The sequence below is a fragment of the Cyrtonyx montezumae genome, unplaced genomic scaffold (genome assembly GCF_038088225.1).
Source record: "Cyrtonyx montezumae isolate F1298 unplaced genomic scaffold, pur_monq_1.0 scaffold_8, whole genome shotgun sequence".
In the NCBI taxonomy this organism is placed as follows: domain Eukaryota; kingdom Metazoa; phylum Chordata; class Aves; order Galliformes; family Odontophoridae; genus Cyrtonyx; species Cyrtonyx montezumae.
Genome location: NW_027072089.1, coordinates 104,060,254 through 104,083,610, shown reverse-complemented (window position 1 = coordinate 104,083,610; position 23,357 = coordinate 104,060,254). Strand labels below are relative to the sequence as shown.

At 39.3% G+C, this 23,357-nt stretch overlaps 1 protein-coding gene across 1 annotated transcript; it reads left to right on the top strand.

Moving 5' to 3' along the window:
* GPD1L (glycerol-3-phosphate dehydrogenase 1 like) lies at positions 1 to 21,869 on the top strand. The gene is made up of 8 exons (XM_065753468.1): positions 1 to 88; positions 4,466 to 4,643; positions 5,989 to 6,129; positions 9,508 to 9,646; positions 10,637 to 10,749; positions 16,641 to 16,874; positions 17,229 to 17,335; positions 20,462 to 21,869. Exons 1-8 carry the CDS (start codon positions 36 to 38, stop codon positions 20,556 to 20,558), a joined length of 1,062 nt encoding a protein of 353 aa, XP_065609540.1. The 5' UTR covers positions 1 to 35; the 3' UTR covers positions 20,559 to 21,869.
* The last annotated feature ends 1,488 nt before the right edge of the window (positions 21,870 to 23,357 follow it).

Genomic DNA, 23,357 nt, shown 5'->3' with positions numbered 1-23,357 from the left:
GCCGCGGCCATTGGCGGGGCGCGGGAGGCGCTGGCATGGCGCTCTCCGGGGCGCCCCTCAGGGTGTGCATCGTGGGCTCGGGGAACTGGTGAGTACCGCCCTGAGGGGCACGCAGCGCCGGCCCGGGCTGAGCCTCCACAGCTCCGTCCCCGCCCGAGCCTGCTGTCATTGGCCGCACCGCAGCGCTCTGGGGGGGAGGGGGAGAGGGCTGGGGCCGGTGAGTCCAACAAGATGCCACTGGGATATGTTATTTCTGGTCACACTGCAGTTTGCTGAACAAGATGTGGTGCTTGTAGAGGTGATCTCAGGCTTGTTGCTCATCCCTTGCCATTGGCTTTTGCTGTGGTTTTGCGTAATTCAGAAAATAAGCGACTGCAGAACTCTGTTACTTTTTTTTTTTTTTTAAGGAAATGACAGATGTTTCAGCACAGCTTTCCTCTTGCTGGCTGTAAGATGAATTGTAAGATGATTATAAAAGGCAGAGAATGGCTAAGACGTAGCTGATTGATTTAGGGCTGTCTGGCACAGGCTGCCTGTGTAGTGGGCAGTATTGGTAGTAGGTGTAGCTGGTTGGACTAGATGGTCTTACAGGCCTTTTCCAGCAGTTTAATGATTCTGTGTTGTGCATGATGTGTGCTTTGGCTTATCTTTCGTTGTTGCCGTTCTTCCAAACTTGAAATTTAGCACAGTGCTCCATGGATAATTCGTCTGCAGGCACTGCAGATGTGGTCATTTTGCCACTCCAACATCCATCCCATTTAGACACTTCTCACATTATCACTGTGTGCGCTGGTGGTCAAGAAGGCCAAGGGCATCCTGGGGTGCAATAAAAAGAGTGTGGTCAGCAGGACAAGGGAGGTGATCCTTCATCTCTACTGTGATGAAGGTGAGGCCTCACCTGGAATATTGTGTCCAGTTCTGGGCTCCCCAGTACAAAAAAGACAGGGATCTCATTGAAAGAGCCCAACGGAGGGCTACAAAGATGATAAAGGGCATGGGACACCTCCCTTATGAGGAAAGGCTGAGAGACCTGTGGCTGTTCAGCCTCAAAAAAAGAAGACCCAGAGGGGATCTGATCCACGTCCAGAAATATCAGAGGAGTGCAAGGCAAAGGGACGAGACTGGATTCCTCTCTGCAGTGTGTGGCGATAGAACGAGAGGAAATGACCACAAACTGAAGCATAGGAAGTTCTGTACAAATGTGCGTGGGAACTTCTTCCCAGTGCAGTGACGGAGCAGTGGCACAGCTGCACAGAGAGGTGGTGGAGTCTCCTTCTCTGGAGACATTCAAGACCCACCTGGACACCTACCTGTGCAACCTGGGCTAGGGAGCTGCTTTGGCAGGGGGCTGGACTCCATGATCCCTGGAGGTCCCTTCCAACCCCTACAGTTCTGTGATTCTGTGATACAGTTCTAGTGAGGTGAAAGCAAAATACACATGTGATTGTAGCTAGTAGGTAATAACCCACAAACACTTTTATGAGTTTGTTTAATAGTGGATCAACTTTTCTATTGAATTGAGGCCTGTGGTCCTAAAATGGAAACATTTAATTATCAGATACAAGGAAATATAAGGAAATTAAAGCACTTACATGTGTTTCATTATTAACGTTTTGGGGTGATGTATTTATAAAACATATGTAACAGCAGTTTGCCTGGTGCTGAGTGAAGTGTAAGCACGTATGTAGGTGAATTGGGTGAGCTCCTCAGTTTGGAGACTAAGGCTTTTGGGGGATCTTTGTGAGCTGATCCTATCCTGCAAGTAAGTGCAGGAGTGAACGCCTTTGCTTTCTCACAGCCCTTTCACCTATATCTGGGATGGAAAAAAATACGAAGGGAGCTTGGCACAACAATGACAGGCCAGAACTAATCACCTTGGGTGACAAACTGCTTCCAAACTCATTTGGCTCGTGTGCCTGGGGAAGGTCACCTTAACGATGCCATTAACTTGGCAGGGTCTTTGACATTTGGTGCAAGATCATGGATCCAGACAGATGGCTTAAAAAGGTGCAGAAGAGCAGGAGCTGTGTGTTTTTCTCTTTGCCCATTTGTAGTTGCTCAGCTGGAAGATAAGTGATTGAATTGGAACCCTTACAAAATAATGTTAATTAACCCCTGCTTCAAAGCAGATAGAGTACACTTTGGGAATATATGTGCCTTGGAGACCCAGAGTTCAAGAACAGTGGCCAGATTGAGGTAGAATACCACAAGCACTGCCTCTGACGTGTATTGTAGCTTTCTTACGTGATAATGCTTTCAGGGCATGTTAACAGAAGCTGTGGGAACAGAATTTATCCTTGTGCCACTTGCTTGTGCCATTGCCCTTAGTTAATCAACTTACCTAACTTGGGCATGGACTGTAGGGTTTGGAAAGGGAGATGGGCATACTGGGACAGAAGGGTTCATATATCTGGAGCTTGCTGTAGAAAAGCCAGAGATTAAACTTATGGTTTAATTAAGGAGATTTATTTTTAGGAGAAAGTGGTAGGGCTAGTGGTACTGTGTGTGTTTGCATATTGTGTTCTCCACTAGTGATGATAACAGGGCAAGTTGAGGAGTTTCTGGATTTATTATTGTACTTTTAAGGCAATGTGGGGAAATTAGAACAGCAATGACAGTAATGTGAAGGACAGGAGACAAAGTGGACAGTCCTGCTCACTGAGCTTCAGGCAGTTCTTCAAAAGTGTTAAATAAGAAGTGTATGGGATTGAGCTTGGTATTGGTTGCAGGGAAGAGAATTGTTGCATTACTTGAATAGCATTTCCCAACAGCTGGAGCGCATCAGGCTAAGCTCTGTGGGGGCATCTTTCACTGCAGATATCTTTGTGTCACTGGTCAGCCATAGGCACCAGTATTTCAACCTAGCTCACACTACATATACTACTTTTGGGAATAAATTGGCAGGAGTTGGAGTTCCTTTGCCTTGTGATGTGTCAGGAGTGCACTACAAGACAAGCCAGAAATGCCAGTAGTGATTCCAGAGTACATAATAAGGAGTGGTAAGACACAGGAGAGAATACAGGCTTGTCTGTTGGATTAACAGGTGTGGGGAACTGGTATTTCACCTTAAGCCATCTTGGAGTCAGCTGTTTGACCTTGCTAAGCTCTCTGGTACAGCAGTTGTTGCAACAGAACAGGATATGGGGAACTGCAGCAGTCAGAACATTCTTGAATTCAGGAACCAGACAATTCTTACTTTTCTTGCAGCCTTATAGTATTAAAAAAGGCAGCTGAGGCATTTTAAGGGTTACATTGTGATGGAATAAATGTCTTGATGAAGAAGCACACGCTGTTGAGCGCTTCGGTAGCAAACTGAAAATCCCAGCTGGGCAGTTGCTGAATTGGTTATTTCTGTCTTTATCTACATCAAACACAGTGCATAAGGAAGTTCAGAACTGAAGACAGTGACTTACCAGGATCCAGGCTTTATATAAAAGGCTGTCATAATATGCTCTTGCTCACAGAACAAAACCTTCTTTCTGTGACACACCCACCTGTGCTGTTGGAGCACCGCTCTCAGTGTGAGGTCCCTACGTCCCCACCCCAACACCAAGCTCTAGGAAGTCACAGTATCAGATATTTAAATGGAGGGAGATGAGGAGATCTGCAGAAGTGGGAAGCCTCAGACCTGCCACTCTGTATTTTTATCACGTCTTTCCAGTTTATTTATTTTTTACTCCCATGCATGTTATCACTAATTATGAAGCCATATTCTTGCCCTGGGAGAGCAAGCTAGAGAAACAGGCTTCATTACTCCATATATTTTAGGCTACGAATAGAAGAAAAGGTTGTGTTTATTTCTCATAACGTGTGTAGCTCAGTAATTCTGATTAATTTAATGGCTGCATAGAGATTTGAGCAGTAAAGATGATCGTCATCCTACAGGTTTCATTGTGTGCTCTTCTTGAGGAGATCAGTGATAGAATGATCTGCCTGCAAATGCGGAAGATGCCATTGCAATAATTAAACTCTGTGAGCTGGGCAGGCTAACCATAAATCTTAGGAATTATGCAAAATATAAATGCTTCTTGGCTTTAAATGCAACATTGTACAGAAATTGAAGAATTATTCATCTTAGCAAAGAAAAATTGTTGTTTCTGAATGGTGGAAATGATGTGGTTTTAAAAATTTAATATGCCACCTTTACCACTGTATTGAAGATATAATCTGTTTGGTTTGTGGAAATATAGTAACCCAAACTTACACTGCATGGCCAGTAAGCAAACAAATGCTTCTGTTCTGCCCTATGTACTCATGATACATCTGTTTGAGAGAAAGCAGCAGGTGTGAATGACTGGTATATTTTCCACTTGCTTTACTGAATCAGAAATGCTGAGCAGTAATCGGTCCAATAACCAATAAAGCTTCTGTTTATTTTAAAGGCTCTTTTTCTTGGGCAATATCTTTTTTCTTATTATTATTTTTTTAATTTTTAAATATTTTTGTTCTGTTTTCTTCCCTGCAGGGGCTCTGCGGTTGCCAAAATAATAGGCAATAATGTAAAAAAATTGCAAAAGTTTGCTTCCACAGTGAAGATGTGGGTCTTCGAGGAGAATATTAATGGGAGAAAACTGACAGATATAATAAATAATGAACATGAAAATGTAAAATATCTCCCTGGATACAAGCTGCCAGATAATGTGGTAAGGCACGGAAGCTAAATTTGATATATTTACAGAGCAGAGGGAATATCACTCACACTGTGAATGGAAATAGAAATTTATTTTGCTCACATTGTTAGGTTATAATATTTCAAACTACGTACTGTTTAACTGTTGAAATCAGTGACTTGAACAAGTTCAATTACAGGTAAACCCAACATACTGTACTTTTTAACCTTTTTTTTTTTTCCTTGATAATTGTCTTTATGTTTCTACAATTTCTCTCTGTGGAAATAAATTGAAAATGAGGGCAACATTAATGGCTCTGACCATACTTGATGCAAAACATTTGGCCTCAACTTTGAATGGGAGCTGGCTGGTCAATTAGAATTGAAGAGATTTAAAGTATTCTGAAACTCCAGGATGAGAGCTAGGTTATTTCTTGAGCAGACTGCAAACCACTTGGGCTTCATCTGATTCCCAGTTTTCTGTTGCTGTGTGCAGCTTAACCAGCACGTTAGATGTAGCACTGCTAGGGCAGGACAGTGGGACTCTGAAGCCACTCTGCATCGGTATAACATGCTGGTGGGCGTCTTGCTGGGGAATCTTGCCCCAAAAACATTAGCAGAAGAGTCTGCAGTAGCTGGCAGTTCAGTGAAGATTTGGGGCAGGAAAAATGTGAACTGGCATCAGTTGCAGGGTGTGTTTTTGGTATTTTTTTTGTCTTTTGCCTGATCTTTAACAATCCCATTCCCTTAGCCTTTAACAGCAAGCATGGTGTTTGTCCTGTCTCCTGCCTACTCATTCACATTTGTTCTTCTTTACCTGTGATTAAACTTCCTGGATTTTAAATCTTTGTGTTAATTTGTGATGGTCATCAAGTGTTAAGAATAAGTGGAATCTGTAAAGTGTTTCCAAAGTAGGTCACCTTTGGAAAGAATAAACACAGTGTATGAGTGCAGAGAAAAGGAGTATATAAGAGGACTGGGGAAGAAATTTTATTGTTTGAGGAACTACTTAAGGAAACAACTTTACACCATGCACTAATGTATCAAAAATTCAGGTTATTTTGTCAAAGAGAAGGCAGCTTCTTATTTTTACATTTTCTGACTCAAAATACTTGTTTGAACATTATGGTGTTTTTTTATACACTAACCATGCTGGTGGCTGTGAAGATGTTTCTTTCAAGGCACATAATAGCTTATCTGAAAATCTCAATTCTTTGGTTTTTCTGGGAAGCTTATGTTATTATTATTTTCAGTTATGAAGCTCAGTAATTTGTAGCATTCTGTATAAGACCAAAATGTGCTTTTACTTGCCTAATGCTATTTGTGTGTAGTGTTAATTTTAAGAAGTTATGTGGTCTTTCTTTCTCCTACCTACATAGGTTGCTGTCCCAAACCTTAATGAAGCTGTACAGGATGCAGACTTGCTGGTTTTTGTCATCCCTCATCAGTTCATTCATAAGGTCTGCGATGAAATCACAGGACGGGTACCCAAGAAAGCTCTCGGTATAACTCTGATAAAGGTATAACAAATACTGTGCATAAAGAAAAAACAGAGAACGTGTTCTGGGATTTTCTAAAACAAGATCATTTAAAATTTAATATGAAAACTCTGTGCTACTCACTAGATTGTTCCATTAGGCCTTTTGAGATACGAGAATGGAATTTGTCTAAGCCATTAGTGGAAGAAGAAAATGAGGCCGTTCACAAGACTTGAAAAGAAAGGGAAGAGAAATATGTTTTGTGCCATCAAGCTTCCCAGACTTTTATTTGTTGTTTCCAAATGCATCGTTAGATGGAGAGCAGAGCACAAGCATAATGGTTTGGTTGTTAATGCTCACCCCACGCAATGAGTTAATCATTTTAAGAGCTACTGGGAGAAATTCATGTTACTGAGCTCGTTTTCATATCATAGATTATGTTGCAACAACAGAGATTGTTCAGCACGGCCCAAAAAGATTGTTGAGAAGTGGGAACTTGAAGTGGGGCTGAGGTGTAGGAAGCAAGTATTTCACCAGAGGCTTTGTAATTTTCATAATTGGAGAAATTTTAAATGTTTCTTCTCTTGTTTTGTGTTGTTGGTTTTTTTTTAGTTCTCCCAAGGTTATCAAGAATGCTTTCTACTTAGTTGAGAGTAGACCATTTTCTCAGCACATATTCCCTTGTCTGCTGTCATTTTTTGGCATACGATCAATTTATGGATCATTTAAGCATCTATGGTTAAAAAAAAAAAAGTACAAAAAGACCCTACGACTGCTGACCACAAGCTTGTCTTTAGTTTGACTAAACCCATCAAATTTATGTTATTTTGACAGTGCTGACTTGATTTATTACTGAGATGTATGAAAAAGTAATGCTTCCTGAGTGCACTTGCTCTGTTTTGTGAAAAAGCTTTCCATGTGGTAGAAGGATAAAATAAAGCAGCATTAAAAGAGTTGAATGCGTGGCACCCAAACCACATAGCTATCTTAGATGCCCTAAAGCTGTAAACCTTACATTGCTTTGAAGTTGTCAGTTTATGCCTCCTTCTTCTGTAAGCTCAAGATAATCTTTATTCTTCTATAGTTTGCAAAATGTGATTTATGTTCTCATGTTCTTAATACTGGAAACAACTCTGATTAAACTGGTGGAGTAGATGAGGATTTATGTCAGCATATCTGAAATCAGGATCTCGGCTTGCATTACCTCAGGAGTTCTGCTCAACCTATTGATTACAAGTGCCTTAATGGAGTGTTAAGGGCTGTGTTAAAAAAAAGCAGTAGGGGAAGGGGGTACAGAACCCTATTTTTTCCCTAGTGTAGGTAAAATACTGACACCTGCTGTGCGAGGTAGAATTGATGACTAGGCACATTTCCTTGTCGTACTGGGATGTTGCACCAATAGGTACTTTTTGAGGGAGAAATGGAGTGATGTCTTTCAGGTTGTTTTTTTGCAGAAGAATGTGAAACATGTGTTAGCTTTTATTGAATGCTATAACTGCATTGAAAGTATCCTTTAAGAAGAAAGGACAGAACTAATATGCAGTGTTGGAACTAATAATAGAGGCAAGAATGCACTCTTTTCCCTACTTTTGCAGCTTTTTTATGTATGCTGTTTTCATCAAGGTCATATTTTAGTGGTCTCATTATGCTTATCCCACCACTAGTGCTATTAAAGAGGTTTGTGTTAACTTTGGCAGTTAAAGCACAGTTCTCTGAAAAATATCACTAGTGGGGCCTCTTTTTTAAGCTTTCCAAATTGCTTAGCAAGTTAGCAGTGTGTCATCTTTAGTTCTTCTTTTTGCCTTTTTTAACAGTCAAATTTTCAAGCACAGCCTAATGTCTGATAATAAAACAGAGTCTTTGGGAAATAAAGGCATCTGCCAGCTAGTTAATCTGCATTCCCATTCAAACATGTTGCTTTACATGAGTGTTGATCAGTGGCATCTATGAAAACCTGACAAATGATTGTGCAGATGAGTGGAACTTGAGTCATACACAATGTAGGGTGCAGCTCAGCAGGGAGCTGGGAATCGGGGAGCACTTGGAGCCTCCTCAGGCAGCCTCACTATTGAGCTCATTTTTATCCATGTGTGCACAGGCACTGGGTATTGCTTTGGCAGGCATTAGGACCGAGAGGTGAGACCCCAAAATAAGACTTGCATTGCTTGGGGATCATTGTTACCCTTGGTTTGGTTTGGGGGAGCATTTGGCTTTCCTCCCAGCGACTGCCATTCTGTGTTGGACTTGGCTCTTCAAGAAATGGATGCAGCATTCCTTAACTTTGTCAGGAGCTGCATTTGTTTCATAGCAAAGCTGTTTTTTGGCACCCAAGTCTCTTACATCTCCTTTTGCATGGATGAATTATAGTTGTTTACACATTTAAATTTTTGGTGTTGTTCCCAATGTGCGTATATTTTTCTGTTTATTTATGTTTGCTAGGAGGATGGAGAAAGGGCCTTGCAGTTACCTCATGGGAACATCTTGGTACTCTTAGGGGAAAATGCAATATTTATGCATCTGCTTGCTTTCAAATTCTTTTTTTGTATGGCTCATAAAATATGAGAAAGCAGAGTGTGCATTAAGTGGTTGAAAAAATCACGCAGAAATGCAAGCTCTGTTGGCTGTCGTTCTGTTGGCAGTTGTCTTTTGATTGTGTGATGTTTTGGAAGGAGTGGTACCTCTGGTCTGTGAAAATACCAAATGCTGCATGTCTAAAATGTCACTACTGTCAGCATTCAAATATGTGCGTGTGTGTGTGTGTGTGTGCATGTGTCTGTGTGTGTATGGTTATCTTGAAGTAGTAGTGGATCACACTGCCTTTTTGCTTTCAGGCATAACATTACAAATTACCATGCCTTGTCAGCATTAAGAAATTGTAATGAATCAAAACTTACATGCTGTAGGAAAGAAAGACCATTTCAGTAGTCTACCATGCCCCTAAAAGCTCAAAAGGAGTCTCTTATTCTATTTACAGAACAAAATAAGAGAAAACAATTTTTTGAAAGTCAAGTGGTCTTACTTTGTGTTGGTGATTCAAGCAATTCAGGGTACCAGATTCTGTTCTCCATTGCTGCATTAATCTAGGGTGGCCTTTTCTAAAGACCTGTTTCTCCCCCTACTTTCACCTTTCATGAAGAGTGCTTTATAAATGCACAACAGGATTATCCTTAGAAGTTGAAGTATTCTGAGTTGTTCAGCTTTCTTCATATCTGTGAACTGCTGTTTCATTTGCAGTATTCTTCAAGGTGATTAAGATGCATTTCTCTGGGTGAACTGCTGTTGGTGTTACACAGGAGAGAATCGGTCTCTGCTGTTTCAGTTCAGGTACCTCTAAACAGAACAAGTCAGTGAGGTGCCATTTGTAAGTGTGGGTGTCTAACTTAATGCCTTGTTAGTAATTCCATTTAATTTTGGCTGCAGGGAATAGATGAAGGCCCAGAGGGACTGAAACTGATCTCTGACATCATTCGAGAGAAGATGGGAATAGACATCAGTGTGCTGATGGGAGCAAACATTGCCAATGAAGTGGCAGCAGAGAAGTTCTGTGAAACCACAATAGGTAATGTTCCAAGTAATAGGAGTTGCAAGTATGTTCCTGTCCTCACAGGTGCACAGCAAATAGGTCAGATTTCATAGTTTTCAGCATCAGAAGCTCTGGGATCCCTCTGATTTTAACGTTAAATTTCCTAGAATGTTTACGTGTCCAAAAGTACTGGGAGAATACTGGGACTAGAGGGAGAGATAAATGCAGTTTTAACATGTCTCACAAGAGTTTCACCTTAGCACACGAAATGCCAAGCATGCTTTTGGTCACTCTGTACTTAGCAAACTGCTTTTATTGCTATGCTTACGATATTTCTTGGATCTGCATGGCTTGATATATATATAAATGATTATATACTCTGTATTCCAGCTCAGGTGTAAAGGTCACAGGTGGTACCTATATAGATGTCTGTTTCATTTCACAGTCTCTGAATAAGCATATGTGTGTATGTATGCACATATATATACTCCTATATAATAGGGAGTTTACATTATTTTTTCAGTGTTTATTTTTACAGTTTTGTGCTTTTTTTTTTAGCTAACTTCTTACTAATGGTTCTGTATTTTAACTTATTTTTTAAGTGGTTACATTACCTTTCCATGTTTATAAACAGCTGAGAATGTCAACATACTCAATTTATGTAGTATCCTTAATGTGCCTTTATCAGTAGGCATTTTTCTAGAATGAAGGCCTTAAAATAATAGGCAGAACTGCACCTGCTGTATTTCAAATTTACCTTTGCTTTATTATTAACTGTTATTTTAAGGAGAATGTTCAAAGAAAAAAAGAGAGTATAGGGAATTAATGGGATTATTATTTGGAATCTCTTGATGAGCAGGCAATGGATTATGAATCCAGAGAAACTCAGTGCATAGAGCTTTTAAGTGTGAAGGAGTCTGTTTAGGATGACAACCTTATCTCTGCTTTTATGCAGTCAAACTGGCACAGAAAAGACTAAATAATACCCAAATCAATTATTAATTGATGGTTTTTATCTCTCAACAGGCAGCAAGATCTTGGAAAATGGCCTTCTCTTCAAAGAGCTCCTGCAGACTCCAAACTTCCGAATAACTGTAGTAGATGATGCGGATACTGTTGAGCTTTGTGGTGCTCTGAAGGTGAGATTAACAGGCTGCAGCTTGTGCACAGATGGAACAGGGATCCTTGTAGAAAAATAGTGGATATTTTCATTTAGAAATTCAAGCTTGTTGTACTTTATAAAATTGTTATGTAGCAGTTCCTGAAGAACCAGATGTGAAAGTGGGCAGCAGCATGTTCAGAGAACTGGCTTTTAGACCCTTGTCTCATTGTCTCTTAAGTTCTCTTTCTGTATCTTCCACTTAGCTTACATGCAATGACAAAACAAGTGTTAATTTCACCTAACCGGTCAGAGTATTTCTAAATACATCTTAGTTCACTTTTTTGTTATACCGTGGTGCATTCACAGAAATAAAGCGAGAAGTTGGTATTAATCCTTGATGTCTGATGAGTGAAATATTCTCCTCTCCACTGACTTATGTAATGTGAGCACTATTGTGTGTTACACTTTGTCGACACAAGACACATAAAATTCACGTGGATGACCACATACGAAAATAACTTGAATAGGAAAAAAAAGTTATTTTGGAGAGTTTACTTATCTGGATGTTATTTTTTGGTAATAAAATTGATGTTGATGTTGACGGGAAGCAAAGGCTAGCTTAAACATATTGATTTTTTTAGGTTAATTTACAGGCCATTTATGAAGGAAAAACATCAGTAGCTTGGGACCCTGGCCAGTAGCTCACATTATCTGATAACTATCTTGGAGGCATTTGTAGAGGTCATAATGTGGCTCCACAGCCATTGCTTGAAACTGCTGTTGTAGTGATAAGCAAGGTGACAAATTCCCACATATAGACCCATGACATAAGTAAAAAAACAAATACAACAGATTTTTTAGTTTTAAATCCACTCATCCTGGTGGTTTTTTACCATCTTGAATTCTTGCTTAATAAGTGAGTTCATTCCCAGACAGTTGTTTCCTCCAGAAAAATCTCTGGACTAAGTCAGCTGTCAGTCAGCAGGCACTCAGACTCCATTATGAAAGTCTAAGACAGGCAACAGACCAACATCTCTCTGGAAGTGCAGAATAATTTAAATCAATTGTCCTTCTTGACCTGAAAAGGGGCTGAGGTCAAACTTTGTGGATTTTTTTTGTGAGCTTGTTTTGTTCCTCCCTCCTGCTCCATTATTCATCTTGCAACCTGCAGATTGAGCTCTGTGGTTGCATTTCTAAAAATCTACATGTTTTCTGTGCTCTGGTCGTTTGGTGTTGGTTGTGGCATATTTTGTTAGCCAAACTGAAACTTCCAAAGGAGTGCATGGTGTGACTTCTGAAGAAAACTGTGAATGACAGCTGGTATTTCAAAACAAGTTGATCTTAGTATTTTGTACCTAATTGAGAGGCACAAACTCCCAAGTGCAGGTTTTGTTGACTGACAGTTACTTAATCAGATTTGCAAAGTTACTTGATGAGAAATAATAAAAATTAGCATTACTTAACGTGATGGAAGGAAGAAATTCCTATTTCAGAAGGTGTCAGTACTGTGTTGTGCAGAGACGTGCATGAAAACAGAGGGTCTGGTCTTTTTCTATAGCCATGCTGTGTCATACTGACAGGAGCATCCCTGCAAACTACATTTTGGAAGTTAGAAGCAAGCAGGTGCACATGCTTATCAAAACTTTCTTTTCTCATACAGAAATAGTAAAATCAATTCCTGTACAGGGATTTAATGAATGAGAAATGCCACACTGCGAGAAGTAGCATATCCTTCCAGCTTCTGCATTTTTCCATATGTACCTGCTTGGGAAAAGGAATCTTTTCTTGATTCATCAGGCACCACAGCCTAGCTCTTGTTGCAGATCAGGACTTACCTCACTCTATTTCTGCAAGCAAGCAAGATTTCAAAAGTGGATGATTGCCTAAAGGTTGGGAGAAAAAATACAGAAGCATAATAGAGAGTGCTGTAAGCTCAGCTTTCCCTCACAATAATGATAATTTTAGGTTTGAAATTTGTCTTTTGAAGCATATTTAAATTCAGACTGTAATAATAGGTATTGCAGCTGGGTGATCATGAACACATGCTTTATTGCTATTTATATATGTGCACATATAGACTGAATATCCACTTTGTTTGCTGTGTTTATGTTCTGTGACAATGGGCAGATGGAGATGTATTGAAGTATAGAAATAGGTGCAGTGAAACTGCAGTCTTGCATCAGCTGAGAGACTGCTAATGGCAGTCATTTCACAAAATCCAGTGATTTTGAGGAAGAACATCTGTCTACAGTAACTTGCTGGCTGTAGGAACAAGATGTGCTTGGAGGGTTTTGTATGAGGAATTGTTCTTCTGAGGACCGAAGCGCATTTCACGTTTAGCTGTCAGCCTTTTCTAAGGGGTGAGGTTAGGAATGAACTGGTTTCAAACATGGGTAGTTCAAAGTGTCTGGATGTCTTTATGGGCAGCCCAACCTCAGGCTACCCACAGGTTCCAGCTGCCATTTGCCAGATAGTGTGGAGTTTTCCTAGGAAATACTTAAAGGTGACCTGAATAAGGATTAAGGCATAAATGACAGTTCTTGGAGGGAGGAGAGCTGCAGCTGTGGTTGCTTTTCCCAGCAGAGCTTTAGGTTTTCCTCTTAATCTTAAGGCTACAACTTAAGCAAAGAACAAAGAAGTATAAGTGATTTATTGTTTACCAAAGTATGTAATGCAGCATTATCATTTACAAAGGTGTTCCTGTGATGTTTGTTTATGGCAATCATTGTCAGTTGGTCAGTCTAGCTACTATAGAAGCTATGCTTTCCTCAGATTAGTTGGAAATTAAATCCTTTATATATGTTCAGGTTTGCCAGGATCAAGCAAATGGTTTATACTGAGCATCTTTTAACAGTCCTGCTGATGCTGTCCTTAATTTGTTGAGTCTGTATTTGACCTCCTAGCTTCTACAAATTCATGTGCTGAGCTGTGGTGCTACATCAAGGAACACTTGATCTCCCAGGTGAATTAAAATATCTGTGTAGTCCTCTAATAACCTTCTTAATTAGGGTCAGAAGTGGCCTCTGCGGATGTCTTCATGAGCACCCCACAAACGTAGCCTAAGCAGAGCAGGACTGAAAGCTGGGTATTTCTTCACACTGACATGTGTCAGCAAAGTCTGCAGTTTTGGTAGCCATGTTTCTTGGGTCATCTACTGCATTTGTGACTTCTGGCATGCTCGCAGATGGTGTCCAAATAGAGGATAAGCTTTCTCACTTAACCTGAAAAACACTGTGGGCACTGCCCAACATTTTTTTTTTCTGGAGTTTCCTTTCAGTATCCTGGAGATAAAATAACAGTCCAGGCCTTGCTCACTTTCTAGATCTGCTAATGTGAGATTCAGGGTATGAGACCAGACAGAGAGTCAGCTGTTACTGAAAAGTATTTTAATAGCTTAAAACCATATTCAGTATAAAAGCACCCTGTACATCTTGCTTATAGGATGCATGCTTTAATGGAAAAAGCTGTTGAGTCTGGGGAAACATTTGCTCAAGTATGAAGTGGTTTTGAGAGCTCTGAATCCCATAGTCCAAGAGGAACATTGAATTGTAGTCATTTCAGGTTTGATCTGATGGTATTTTTGAAGCTTTAGAACAGCAGGTTTGTCTGTAGGCTAAGGTTGTCTTTGCTTATTGGGTACAGTGCTGAGCTGGTACGCTTTGCATTTATCAGATACAGTACATGTATTTTGCTATACAGAAACCTGATAACACACAGTCTTCTTCTCAGGTGATTAGTATAGTGCTAGTGCTAATAGGCTCTTGTGTGTTGATTTGTGCTTTGCTTATTCAACTTTCTGAAATAGACTCAGCTCACCAGAGGTTTCAAATAGCAAGTTGTCTCTTTTGAGACTTAAATCATCTTTTTGCCCAAAACAAGATCAAGTTTTTGAGGCTGTTTTGCTTTTAAAAGGAGAAGTTTCTTTTCAGTAAAGCGTAACTTTCTCTGTGGCATAATTCTGTTCTTTTCTACAGTGTATTAGACAGGAAGGAGCTGTCATAGATTCTTGAAGAATTTAAATGAAACCAGATGTTGGATTTTATAAGTTCTTGAGTGTGGTCTGTGTGTTATGTTGAACAGATTAAAACAGTCTCCTAGGTGTGGGTGTGTACTCAAGAGCAGAAGGAGTTGTTTTATTTCCTCATTTGCAAGCTGTGTGCAACAACATACATTGGGGGCATTGTCCAAAGGAGGAGCTAAGTGGTTCAAAGCTAGAATCACAGCTTCCCTTCTTCCCTACACCATCTCCTCAGAAGTAGCTTGTCATGGTAAGACAAACAATATTTGCATTACTCCAAAGGCAAACGTTATGAAAGACAGAAGTAGGCAACAAAACGCCATAGGTAATAATTGTACTGAAATTTATGATGGGATAGGCTACTGCAAAGGGGAAAATTAAGTCTAAACAGTCAGCGTCAGAGTGACATGAAAGCTTCACTTACAGGAGTGTTCAAGAAGTACTGGAAAACATCCAGAAGTTATTCAAAAATATTTTTGTTTTTTCTTTGTGCTAAATATTTAGACTTCTTGAGGATGTAAATTCCAGTTAAATGGGTTATCCCATCTGAAAACTTTTAAAATACCTCTTTGTCTTCTCTCACTTTGCCACCAAGTGAACAAATATTGGAATTTGCTCTAGAAGAGATGTCTGATCACAGCCAAGATGAGCTCAAGTGCTGGCATTAAGTCTGATCATCTGCTGTTGCTCTCACATCTGATGTCAAAATCTCTGTGGTTTTTAAGGGCTGCCTTCAGACCTTTGCTGGTACTTAAAAAGCAAAGAGTCATCCATGTGGTAGAGGGGAGAAGTTGTGACTGGGCACACAGCACTGCAACTACCTGCAGTTTCTAGTTCTTGCAGTCCAAAAAAATGAAACAAAATTGGCTGTTTGTTGTTTTCAGTAGCAATTTCTGACTGTTGTTTTATCTTCTGCAACAGATAAAGGCTTCTGTCTCCTGTATCGGGAGCTACAGTGGGTGCTGTGGTATTGGATGTCCTCTAGTTTTCGTTGAGATCTCTGCTATTGCTGTTGCATGGAAAAACAGTGCTGTATCTGTTGCATCCTTGTTTTCTTTATGAGGTCTTCAGAATCCCATCTCTCTTGGAGGGTTTATTTATTTATTTATTTATTTTGTAAAGGCAAACTAAGTGTGGGTGGTCTGTGACTCCTGTTGACTGATCTTGTTACTTTACAGTTCAGAAAATAGCTTTTACAGTCATTTTGCTCAAGCTTCTCTGAACTAATTTCTATTTTATGTTTGTAAACCAAAGCTGATCATAGAGATGATTGATCATGAAAAAACAGTACAGTATTTGTAGAAAGCTGTCACTAGATGTAAGGAAAAAAAACAACAGTTTTTGCTTAGGAAAGGTTTCCTGTGTGATGAAATTTGTAAGAAGACTTTATTAACTATTACTGTTACATGATCTCCATATACTTAAAGGGGCTGAATGCAATCAGCTTGGCTGAGTTTGGCCTCCTAGCATATTGGCACAAAAGTCGATGGAAGTTTCTCATGTTACTTTAAACATAAAGAAAATATGGGTAGAGGGCCATGGGATGTCATTCTGTCTTCACCGCTACCTCAGGGTAGGAACAGCTCAGTCTAGATAAAATCTTGTTTGGGTGTTGTGTGGCATGTTTTTAAAGATAGTCAATAAAAATAACTTCACAGCCTCCGGGGCAGCTTGTTCCAGAGCTTTAACTATGCTTTCGTACTTGGAAATAATTTACTAACTAGTAAGATTTAATGTCTTTTTTTTTCTTTTTTAAGGTTATCCCACAAATCCTAAAAAATAATAGTATTAATAATGTTTTACGTTAATAAAGTATTTGCAGTTCTTGAGGACATCTGCACTCTTGTCCCTTCATGTCTTCTGGGATTCTGATTGAATCATTTTCCTTTTTTTTTTTCTCTTCTTACCAGAATATCGTGGCAGTAGGAGCTGGGTTCTGTGATGGCCTTCGTTGTGGTGACAATACCAAAGCTGCTGTTATTCGTCTCGGCCTAATGGAGATGATTGCCTTTGCCAGAATTTTTTGCAAAGGACAGGTGTCTACTGCCACTTTCCTGGAAAGCTGCGGAGTTGCTGATCTCATCACAACATGTTACGGTGGCCGGAATCGACGTGTAGCAGAAGCATTTGTTAAAACTGGAAAGGTACTTTGTTTACTGGGTGGAATCCACTGTTGTAAGTTGTAAGCACTCCTGGTTCGTTGGAGTAATAGCATGGTTATCTGAGATGTGTTGGCTGTATTTCTCTTTCCTCTCACTTTTGAGTGTGTTACAAGAATAGAATGAGTGGGAAGGTGTTTAAAAAAAAGGAGTTGGAGGGATAAGACAGTGGGAGATGCAGATGTAGGAAGGAGAATGTTTACAGGCAAGAATGTAGGAGAATACCTATACTCATATCACTAGGGAAGGCAAAAACCATCTTTACTTCCATCCAGGCAATGTTTTCAGGCTTACAAAAACTGGATCAAAGCTTTTCTTTTCTCTCTTCCTCTCATTAAGTCCATTGAAGAACTGGAGCAAGAGATGTTGAACGGTCAGAAGCTGCAAGGACCACAGACATCTGCAGAGGTGTATCGCATCCTCAAGCAGAAGGGAATGTTGGACAAGTAAGTAAGAACAGATTAATTCAGTTCTGCGTGCAGCTTTTTATCTCTATAACTCTTTTTACATTTTTGAGCTTGCTTTTTACGTGAAGGTTTTGCCAAAAGCAAATAATTGTAATAAGAGTGGCTTAATCCTCAGCTAAAATGCAGAAAACAATGAATGAAACCTCAAAATAATATTGCTGTGGATAGAGCTAATGTTGTGGTACAAAATTCCTGAATTCTCTTTTGTTTACACCAGGATGTATAACTGTATCCTACTGTCATAGGAAGATAGAGCAGAGTGTATTTTAACATGTGAAAAGAATAAAACACATGAAACAGAGCTCCCTAAAGAGTCTTTTTAATGAGGCTCTGCAGTTCGTTTTATAGTCATGAGTTCATTGCTTATCTTTGAAAAGAGGAGCTTTGTTATTAAGGATCCATATAACTAAGTACTGTAGGTGCGTTTTTCCACTAGCTTAGATACTGCAGTTTTTTTCCTTATTTGACTTCCAGTCAGATCCAGGGTGAAGCCTGCCATCAGCTTGTCTAGGTCAGTTTTGTTGCATGAAATTAAGCAGGTTGTCCTGCCTTGTTCATCTGAATTTGAGTCAGCATATACAGGATTCCTACAACCACATGCACAGTTCTCTCCTGGTGAGATTAAGGGATACATTATTGCCATCTGTTCCTGTTCGTAGGTGACACAAATCAGAAAATAAATGACTGCCAGTCAGAAGACCTAGTCTTGTCCTTAATTCTTCCAAAACAGTTTTTAAAATCGAGTTTTAATGGAGTAGCTATATGAAATTGCTTATTTTTTTAACCTTCTCTTTGTGAGTAAGTCACCTAGGCCTGTCTCTGCAGTGTACAGTAATTAAGCTAACTTCAGAAAAAAATAATTAAATATTGCCTTTGGTCCCTGGTGTTTATAAGACAGGATACTATTAGATTATTTTTTTCCTGTTTCTTTCTTTTATTTTGTTTTTCCTGTACAACAAACAGAGCACATTATATGAACTTTTGGACAGTGTTTTTAGTGAAAAACATGAAAGCAGCCAGTTGCTTCTGTTCTTCTGGTACACCAACATATGTGTTGGTTCTTCATGAGAGGTGTCATTCAACAAGACTTTTAAAAGCAACTTTCAAAGTGCTTTTTTTTTTCCAAGAACTCATTTGTTACTGCTTTAAAACACAAAGCACAGTAAAAGAAGTCATGGTTTCAAGGTGAAGAGGTAGAACACTAGAGTAGAATTTCATATGCTTATCCTGTAAGTAGACTCCCAAGGCTCCATAAGAATACTCAAAAAGTCAGTGAGGTTCAGCAGAAGAGCCTTGGTAACATTACTGGTGCTTGCTGGTATTTACAGTGCAGTTTGTTCTTTCATTTCAGCAGCTGTGGAGCTAACCCTCTTAGTGTGCTCAGACATAAGATGTGTTTGGACTTTGCTGGCCATGAGCCTGCAGTCAGTCTTGATTCTTCATTCCCTGGGTGAAGTGTGGCAGACATGCACAACAGAGTAATCTTCTCTGTGATAAACAGCAAGAAGTGTAGCAAGATGTGCTCTGTAATAGTGGTCCCTCTTCTCTGAGCTTTCTGATGGCAATCAGTGCTGTTTCTAAAGCTATGTGAAACTTGGTTTTGTTCCAGTAGCTGCACAATACGTTTGTGGCTCTCTCATGTAGACATAATAAATTTGATTTTATTGCCTATGTTTGTGTTATATTAAAAGCAAATGCAGCCCCCAGCCCAATATATCATGTGAACTGAATAACAAGTGAGGCTTGTTAATACATGCAAAAATCTTTACATATTTTATTCTGCACATTCACTGGTAAGGACTATACAACCAAAACAGTATCAAACAGTTCTGTGACAATCTGCTAATTTGGGTTCCACTGATGAAGTAAAGGCAAAACCCAGTCAGTTGGATTGGCTTGAAATTCTTTCTGCTATTGCAGTTATTTTCATCTTATTTTCCACAAAAATAAATCAAAAGAGATAGATGTGCATTTCATAGCAAGACAGGAAAATATTTCAGATAATTCAAAATGCAGCATTTCGTATTTGAGCACTTCCAGTAAGAGCCATAAAAAAAAAAGAACTCTATCCACAAGCATGTCCATGCCACCACTTCTTTTTCTCAGTAATGCAAAGTATTGCACGTAGAGATTCATTCACGTAGGAATTCTGTACCTGCTGTAGTGGTGCTCTCAGTTGGACAGCTCTTGGCTTTCCTTTTGAGGAGTGTAGTTCAGAGCTATGTGGTGATGTCAGAGTTAGCTCAGTATAACACATCATAGCCATAACACATTGGCATGCATGTACAGTGCCCAGTACTGGTTGGGAGTTCTGATCTGAGTTGCCTTTGGGCATTACAGATAGAACCTTGGCATCACTGATGGAATCACTTTCTCAAGGAGAAAGTGCAACTCAAAATAACAGGATGTATGTCAGAAATTTGTCAGCCACTTTGAAATGGCATGTTTATTTTGCTGTACAGATTATTTACCCCTAAAATTCATCAGGCTGTGTCTGAAAATTGTACTCATCTAGCTCTAACTGTCTGGGATGAAAAGAAAACAAATATAAAGTTTGATGGCTGTAATTCCCTTCAGATTATAAAAATAGTCTGGATAATTTGTGCTTCATTGGAAATGTGCCCCTCCAAAAAAAAAGAGAGAGATGAGAGTTTCAAAATCCACATTTCATTTTGCACTCTTATCATTAAAAACTCAACCTTCAATCTCTTCTTCTGTCTCTTTGTGTCATATTATCACATCAATGTTCAGATGCAATGCAAAACTGACATGCCAGAACTGCTGTAAGAATATCAAAGAAAGATGTGGTTTTATTTCTTCTTGTGTTGTTAGCTATCATAATAGTTGTACCATGCATAATGAATGCTGCAGGCTCCATTATACCTAGCTAGGCTTCTGAGTGACTCACTGTTGAGATGCATGTAGGTTCTGTATTTATCCCGCACTTTTCAGCTCACCTTGAGTGCTTGACAAATGCTAAAAGAAATTGATTTTTCAGTCTCCCTCTTTCTCTTCCCTCTCCTCATTCCATTTTGTCTCTTTCCTTTAAGAAAATATTACAGAATGATCTTACGCTGTTTGCTTACCCCCACCTTGTTTCCTTAGGTTTCCACTGTTCACTGCTGTATATCAAATCTGCTATGAAGGGAAGCCTGTCAAAGAGATGATATCCTGCCTTCAAAGTCATCCAGAGCACATATAAAATCAATCAGGCCATTGTGCTCATGCAGCTTTTTGCCTTTCAAATTGGTGTTGGAGTTCAAGTGGATGCATCATTAAGCTTCTTACAAAGCTGCTCACTAGGCAACAGTAACGACATGAATGTCTTTGAATGGGTATTGGTTTTTGTTTTACTGCCTAGTTTGACATAGCATGCAGTGTTGTTGGCTTGGTGACTCGTTTTACTGGCTAAAATATAGCTGTTTGAAAACGTGCACTGCAGAAGTTGCACTACATGCACCGTCCATACAGAAGTGTACTTTGTGTGAGTTCCTACTGCATAAAACACAATATGTTGTTGTCTCTTATTAAGGCCTAGTCCAAAGTCCACTGGTTGCTATGGGACAGGTCCCACTAGTTTTCATGGAGACTGAATCAAGCCTTTAACCTTGAAATATTGGGAGTCTTTCTGTTAAAACTTGTTATTTTTTTCTGCATACACATTGACATTTTAATGTTTTCCATGTTTTTATTAATTTAAGCAATATTGATGCATAAAGAAGTGGTAATAGTTATTCAGGGGGCTACAGGGACCTTTCTGATGAATTCTGGTGAATAATATTATGACTTATGAAAGTCTTTAAAACTGCCAGACAATTTTGAAACCAATTTATATCTGAATTTAAAGTTTTTAAGTACACCGTTTTAAAGGGAATATGCTAGAGGGGGATCATTAGCACCCCTTCTGTTTTTTAATCCTCTCATTTTTGTATTTCTGTGTTCTTCCTGTGATGGTCCCAGTTTGTAGGCTTCTCTAGAATTCCATTCCCCAAAACAAGTGCGTAATCTTGACCTGGGAGTTCTGAACCCTGGAGCCTAGGGTTTGTTTTAGTCTTGTGCCTGTGGTCATTCTTTGCTAGTATGATTTGGTGGGTAGTGAAGAATACTCTTGGAGTTTCCACTGCTCAGTTTGTCATACTGTTTTTCAAGCTTAAACACCAGCTACAAAGTGCTGCACTCCACATAACACTCCGAGGAGTATTCAGGGAATTCCCTGGTAGCTCATGCTTGAGTTTTAAAAAGGGTTGTACACCATTATGCTGATGGCATTCATTTCAGTGCCTGCCAGTGGATGATATCTCAGCTGGACTGCAGTCCTGAACAAGCATCCCCAGAGAAATGATGAATTCTGAGGTTAGTCTTTCACTGGATAAAACTTTAGTGGATGCTAGATCAAGTCCTTATGACCTGAAAACTTTACAAAGACATCTGTCTCTTTTATTCCCTAGATATTTCAACCCATTTTCGGGGGGCACTTTTGCTTTATCAGGGAGGCAGATTTTATTTATCATTGGGGGAAAAAATTGAATTTTTGTGGAGTAGTTTTCGAGGTGTTCTTGGTTGTTTGCTTGATTGTTCTTTTCAGGGAGGCTGATGAAAGAGAAGGTAGTTAAATGCAATCTTCTGTCTTACTTTCCTTGTATACTAAACTGTTAAATTTTTTGGTAAAATATATGCTAGGTACATAAAGAGTGGATTTCACTCTTGTAGCTGGAATATGAAGATTAGAATCGAGTTTTACAGAGCTCAGCATGAGGCCAATCACAAGAATGCCCATCAGCTCTGATATCCACTCCAAACTTGTGAACGATATCAGAACGGATTTCCTTGTTCTCTGTCCTTGGAGGTGGTTTTGGACCAGAAATCGTGAGCACACACCCATCCTGAAGCTTTAAGTTGTCATTCAGAACTTGCTAAGACAAAAGGGATGCCTGTCAATAATTGTCATCCTTACTTAAGCAGCATGGATAACTCTGGAATAATTTGGACATCTTGGTAGGGACAGAAAGATGTTGCAGTTCAGGGATACCATTTTTTGTGCTCCAGTAGTATTTAACATTAATTTTTGGAAGATGTGAATGTCCTCAGATATTCAGAGTTCTGAAACATTATTTTGCCTTATTTCTGATTTTGTGCTAAATATAGCAAAGATAGCAAGAAATTAAGTAACATTTGTGGTGATTGGGAAAATCACTGGTAGAGCAGATGTGGGAAAAGCACTCTGCTTAGACAGTTAAAAGAGTGTTTTAGGATAGGAAGCACTGTTACACTAACGCACACGTGAAGCATACACTCCTCATTACTGCATAACTTTCAGTGTGTCTGCTTGTGCTTTGTGTTGTGTTTTGTTTTTTTTTAATGCCACAATGGTCGGCTTTGCCTTTATATGTATATATTCATATATATATATATATAAACTTTTTTTTATGTGCAGTATGTAGAAGAGTAGTATTTTATAAGATTCATAAAGGGCTAAATGTGGTAAATTAATATATATTTTAAGATTATTTCTTTGTTCCAGTACTACTTCCACTGAAACCCCAGCATCTTAATTGATGTGGTTTTATACAGAAGCCTACTAAGAAGGCAAATCCAGAGAAAGGCTTTTTATGGAACTCATTCCTCCAGTCTGTAATGGTATTTTCATTCTTTTCAGTCAAAGATGGAAATTTCATTAGCTAAGATAATTTAATTTCTATAGGTACTTTACCATTCATATTTGCTTTCCAGTGCTTGAGAGCATTCATTTTGGCACTAGATATTTTTTCCCCACTAACATTTTCTTCTAATTAAAGACTGTGATGTGAGACTGGTAGTGAACAATCAGGATCTTGTTCTACATACTCTCTTTCTCCAAGTATTGGAATAGTCTTACTGAAAACAACCCCTGTGTAAGGTTTTTGCATACAAGGCTGTAAGTTTGTAACTAATTCTTCATTTATGAACAATAATTACTAAGGAAGGCATTATCTTCTAAGGATTGCTCATCATCCTGCCCTAG

What these genes read in the sequence shown, in the direction of transcription:
- GPD1L (XM_065753468.1), top strand. Translation starts at nt 36, where the DNA reads ATGGCGCTCTCCGGGGCGCCCCTCAGGGTGTGCATCGTGGGCTCGGGG. An exon ending in CATTTGTTAAAACTGGAAAG is followed by an intron (nt 16,875 to 17,228) that starts GTACTTTGTTTA and finishes CCTCTCATTAAG; the next exon opens with TCCATTGAAGAACTGGAGCA. An exon ending in CAGAAGGGAATGTTGGACAA is followed by an intron (nt 17,336 to 20,461) that starts GTAAGTAAGAAC and finishes TTGTTTCCTTAG; the next exon opens with GTTTCCACTGTTCACTGCTG.